Source organism: Trichosurus vulpecula, chromosome 6, assembly GCF_011100635.1.
Source record: "Trichosurus vulpecula isolate mTriVul1 chromosome 6, mTriVul1.pri, whole genome shotgun sequence".
Taxonomy (NCBI): domain Eukaryota; kingdom Metazoa; phylum Chordata; class Mammalia; order Diprotodontia; family Phalangeridae; genus Trichosurus; species Trichosurus vulpecula.
Window position 1 is genome coordinate 84,558,124 of NC_050578.1, and position 5,327 is coordinate 84,563,450.

Here is a 5,327-nt window from a genome sequence, read left to right on the forward strand (position 1 = left end):
ATGTAAAAAAAATATAAGGATAATATAAATGTTAATGATTTATATTATTTTTATGTGTCACACTGCTTCAGTTCCTAGTTTTAAAGCAAAAGAACACCCTTAACAGCTTAGTGAGGTAGCTAGTATCCTTCCTTTTACGGATAAGGAAAGTGAGGCTCCAAATTAACTTGCCTACATCCATTCAGCCAAAGGTCAAGAGCTACCTATGCTTATAACCCTAGATCCTTCTGGATCTTCTTTTTCCCCAATATGCAAACTAATTTTAGCTGCCGGATCTTTTCACAATTATTAAAACATTACATTTCAACCCTGAGAAGTGAGACCTAGGATAACATTTTGATTTCTGCCGACAATGCTTCCTTGAAACAATTCCAACAGTTTAGAAATGAGATCAGACCAAAGAATGCACAGGAATGCTAGCAATTGAAGAAATGCAAAGTAAAACTTTATGTTATAATCATATACATTACAAAAACAGCAGTGATAAGTGGATTAAACTTCAGTTTCTACAGCCAGGTTTAAAGGTTGTGTGTATGTTGCAGGGAGTGGGAGGGAGCCCTAAGGGAAGGTTCCAAGACTAAAATTCCCATAGAAAGACACTCAGCTCTGGAACCACAAAATTTTGTAATTTTCTCTCTGGGACGATCAAGGGAAGGGGGAGGGGCAGGGGGAAGAACCACTATTACTAATTTTTAGTGACAAAACATTAATACTGTGTATAAAATCTTGTGACAGGTTACATATTCTCAAGAGTTCAGAATTTTGCAGGGAAATGTAGAGGGAGGAAGGGGTGTTCCAACCCATAAAATAAAGAGCACAAGACAAATAAACAGCTCAACACTTTTTTCAGACCCATGACAATTATTACTGCATGGTAAGGCAGTGTCCTGAAATGCCAGTTAAAAAAAAAACCCAGTTCTGATGTTTATTAGTGGTGTGGTAAGAGCAAGTCACAACATCTTGGTTCTCAAGTTTCTAAAACTGTAAAATAAGGATATTTTTCCTATCTCCTGAAGAAAGAATTTAGGTGTTTTCTATTAAAGTCTATCTCCTCCCATATCCTCTTTTATATAGCATCCAGGTAGGTAAGCAGATAGATGATGACTACTGAAATGGAGGGGCGGAGAAATGACTTAGTTCATGGTAAAACTATGAAAAGAATCCCGAAATGTTGGCATTATCCTACCCTAGAAACTGAATGGAGAAAAAGAAAATGAAAAGCAAAATTCGTTAAAGTTTTCCAGGTTCAGCTCATCATTCCCAGTCTGTTACTGGCCGTATGATAAGAGGGGATGAATGGATCCCAGGGTAGAAAAATGGCCTAATTTTTTCTTTAAAAGTCTCAGAGAAGGTAAAAATGTGAGACCTATCGTTCAGATTGTAAAAGGAGAGCTCCCCCAAGTCATAGTCCAGAAAAATCCCAATTCGCTTGGGTTTTGCTTTTTGGAGTAGGGAGATCGGGGTTGTTGTCAAGGCGGTGTATTCATCCTTATTCCACCTCAGTCTCCAGTAGCCATCCTCAGGTGATACTTGAATGTTCCCATTCCTGGGAACGGAGTCTTTGCAAGCCCCCAGAGCCCACTGAGTCTTATCTCCGACCTCTACCTCCCAATAGTGCCTGCCCGAAGAAAACCCCTCCGAACCCAGGACGAAAGGGTAAAAGGTAAATCTCTCCGGGATGTCCGGTAGATCTTGCTTTGTCTCCACAAACCTCACGCTTTTCCGGTCCTCCGAGAGTACCAGGTTGGGGTGCGCCGTCGCGGGGTCTAGCGTTATATCCACTTTGAACTTCTTGATCATCTTCTTGAGCGCAAAATGCTGCAAAGGGAAACTGCAGGTGTCCTTCTTCAGCTCCAGGGAGACGGCGGCCGGGATCTTGGCGGTCTCACATTTGCTGATGATGTGCTTGATTCCCCTAAGGGCCTCCACCGCCGGCCGCTGGCATCTCTCCTGGATCTCGCCGATGAGCTTCTGCAGGGTGACGCCGTGGTCCGAGAGCATGGCCACGTTCTCGCTCAGCTTCTGCTGGATCTCCTTCTCCTCGTCCTCCAGTCGCCGCAGCACCGCCTGGTGCTCCTCGTCCAGAAACTGGTGCAGCTTCTCAAACTCCGAGTGGAGCTTCTGCCGTCGGTTCTCAACCTTCTCTCGAAGCTCGCTGGGCTTCCTCTGCTCGCAAGCCATGAAATGGCGCAAGTCCTCCACCTGCCGCTTCAGGGGCCCCAGGTAGGCGCGCAGCTTGTTCTTGTGGCACGCAGCCGCCTGGTCTACCGAGCTCACGCGGTGATCGCGGTGCTCGCAAGAAATGCAACACACCAGGCACACTACCTCGCGCTCCTTCTCGCAGAAGAGGCTCAGCGTCTGTTGGTGCTTCTCGCACACCGCCTCTTCGTGCCGTATCCGCTTACTGCGCTTGGGACTCAGCTTCCGCGCGATCTCCGCCACGTTGCCGAGCTGCCGGTTGGTGCGGAAGATGCGCAGGGGGAATTGGCGGCGGCACACGGGACAGGGAAAGCGCTCCTCCAGCTCCTCCCAGCTGCGGAGGATGCAGGTGCGGCAGAAGTTGTGGCCGCAGTCGATGGTCACCGGGTCGTTCAGATAATCCAAGCAGATGGAGCAGCTCGCCTCCACTTGGAGGCTTTGCAGGGCGCTCGCCTTAGCCATGACCTTGCGGGAAGGTGGGTAGCCTAGAGGTGAGCGGCGGGGCTAAACTCAAATTCAGATGCCTTCCACTAGCTCTTTCCCAATTCAGGAACAGCCGCAGCAGCCGCTTTCTCTTCTTTCCGGGACACCTCCCTTAACTCCCCGTTCCAGTGCACCGTCCAGCTAATCAAAAAACAGCGAGGCACCAGCCCTTCCCGCTTTTCTTCGCACACTACAGGGCTGGGCAGAAACACAGGCGGGCGCACGAGTCAGCCTCTCCTGAGGAGCGCAGACACCGGCTAATCGTTAACGAACGCCACTCCGCTGGCCGTGGCCTTTGCCCCCCACAGCCAATCGCCGCGCAGACGTCTCTACCGGCTAGAGGTAAATTCCGGCACTAGTGCGGCAACCGCTCATCCGACCTTTGAGGGAGAGATAGCCGAACAGTTCACGCTGTGGGGGGGCCTGATGCTATTTAGTGAGGCGGGTAGAGGGCAGGGCTCCTTCCCGCACAACTCCAGTGAGCGTTGGGATTGGCCGTTCTGCTCTGGGAGACCCGCCTCCCTCCCCCTCTCCCACACTCAATTGCGGGAAGGTGGGGAGGGGGCTGTTTGGATAAACTCTAATGGTGTAACTGGGAACCTGCTCGAGATTCTCGGGCTTGCCAGAGCTCACCATAGCAGAATGATACCGAGAGTAGCCATAAGAGTAACAATTGTCATTTAAGCAGGTCTTTAAAGTTTGCCAAGCGCTTTGCCTTTTGTTAGGAGACGCTCCACGTCTCCTGACTCCTGGACGTTTTTACAAATCTCTCTCTCTCTCCTCCTCTCTCCCTGTTCCCCCCTCCTCCACTCTTCATGAGCCCTTATGAGCCCTTTTGGGGTTTTACAGACGAGGAAACTGAGGCGAATAGGATTAAGTGACTTGCCCAGGGTGTCAGAGCTAGTAAGTAGTGTCTGAAGCCTTATTTGAATTCGGATCTTCCTGTGTGCAGGCTGATGTGTGGAGAAGAAGGGTTGAGGGAGATGAAAGTTGAGTCAGAATGAACGAGATTTGGCAGATAATACGGGAGGAAGTGGATGAATAAAAGTGAAGACTCAGAACTCCTAGATTGTGACTCTGCATTACTGGATGAATGGTAGTAGTCTTTAAAAAAAATGGTAGTGGTGTTGATGGAAATAGGGAAGTTGTAGCAGTGGGTTAAGGCAAAAGATGGAGTTGAGGTTTTGTTATGTGCTGTTGAAGGCTCACAGCCGGTCCTATGGGAAAAGAGAGCTGCCTCCATTTCCAATCAAGGCCAAACAGGCTGGGTCGGGTCTCCACACTCTCAGCAACACCTGAGCATGAGACCGTGCGCGGGGGATCCACTAGGGCATACACACCGCTAAACCTTTTACATAATTGGCAATAAGCCTCCTTGCAGGTGCCGAGCTAGCATTGGCTAAAACTCCTGTAAAAGCTTTGCTGCCTCCCTGAATAAAGGAGACTTCTCCACCTCAGTCTCCCTGTCTCTTCATTGTTCCTGATCGGGGTGCCCGCTGGCCGGAGACCCCTCCCCAAGGAGCCGAGCAGGGTTTTTTTTGGACTGGCTGGGTTTCAGATGCCTAGGAGACATCCAAGTGGAATGTCAAAGAAGCAATTGTCCTGGAGAGAGAGGAGAGTTGGTTGTGTAAATTTGGAAATGGGGTAGGGTTCTGCAAAGTAATAATATTTAAATCGGTAAAAGCTAGCACTTTTGGCTGGGACCGAGGGGACAGCTTCCCATGGTTTTGTTCCCTTTGGGAAAGCCAGGTCGACTCTGGTCTCAGGAGTTGTAGGAATGGCTTTTAAAGTTCTTGGTAACACCAGTTCTTCCACATATTCTGCTGTTCCTTCCATAAGACACTTCCCTCTCCGGACTCCATGCATTTTCACTGACTGTCCCAAGCCTAGAATTCTTCTCCACAAATCAAGGCAACAAACGTTCATTAAATGATTACTAATTGCTGGCATAGGAAGTACAAATATAAACATATTAGCTAACAATTTACAGTCCAATAGGGGAAGATGAGCTGAAAAGGGATTGGGGTGGGGGAAGGATGTCCAAGGTACCTGGCCTGGAGTGATAGAGGAAAGTCTAGTGAGTAAACAGCAACCTGGGAAAGAATAAAGATGTGGCTGGCCTAGGCATCCTCCTTCTTAACATGGAGGTTCTGGGAGAAACCAGCCACTCAGGGAGAGGCCGAATGTGTGCTTCCGATGAGGGTACAGTCTCTGGGAACCCTCTTGAACTCTCCTTGAATCTTCCCACTCGATCTGGCCTTTCCCTAAGGCCATAAACCTTTCATTATCTAGGCCCAAATCTCTGCTTGGCCTAGCCCTCTATTATCCAGCTGCTTCCCGCCCTTGATCCTATCAAAATCCCATTCTCTTGTTTCCTGGAGTCTTGACCTCTAGTCACCTCAGTCCCATAGGGATCCTCCCTAAACCGCTGCTCTAGTCACCCCAGACTACTTGACCACCCCTCAATCCCTCCCACGATCTTTCAATCCATGAAGGCGCTCAGATTCAGTCCAGCTCAGTAGATTGAATCTGGCCTGCTTGTGGAAACAAGCATCACAAATGGTAAGATTTCTTAAGACAACCCATTATGACGAATCCTTAATAAACTTTGTCTTTTTCCTTGACTGAGAAGGCTTGAGTGGAAT

General features: G+C 48.7%; 1 protein-coding gene across 1 annotated transcript; it reads right to left on the reverse strand.

Moving 5' to 3' along the window:
• Positions 1-421: 421 nt before the first annotated feature.
• On the reverse strand, positions 422-2,980 carry LOC118852785 (E3 ubiquitin-protein ligase TRIM39-like). The gene has a single exon (XM_036762484.1). The coding sequence runs from the start codon at positions 2,659-2,661 to the stop codon at positions 1,255-1,257; it is 1,407 nt and encodes a 468-aa protein (XP_036618379.1). The 5' UTR covers positions 2,662-2,980; the 3' UTR covers positions 422-1,254.
• Between the last annotated feature and the right edge of the window lie 2,347 nt (positions 2,981-5,327).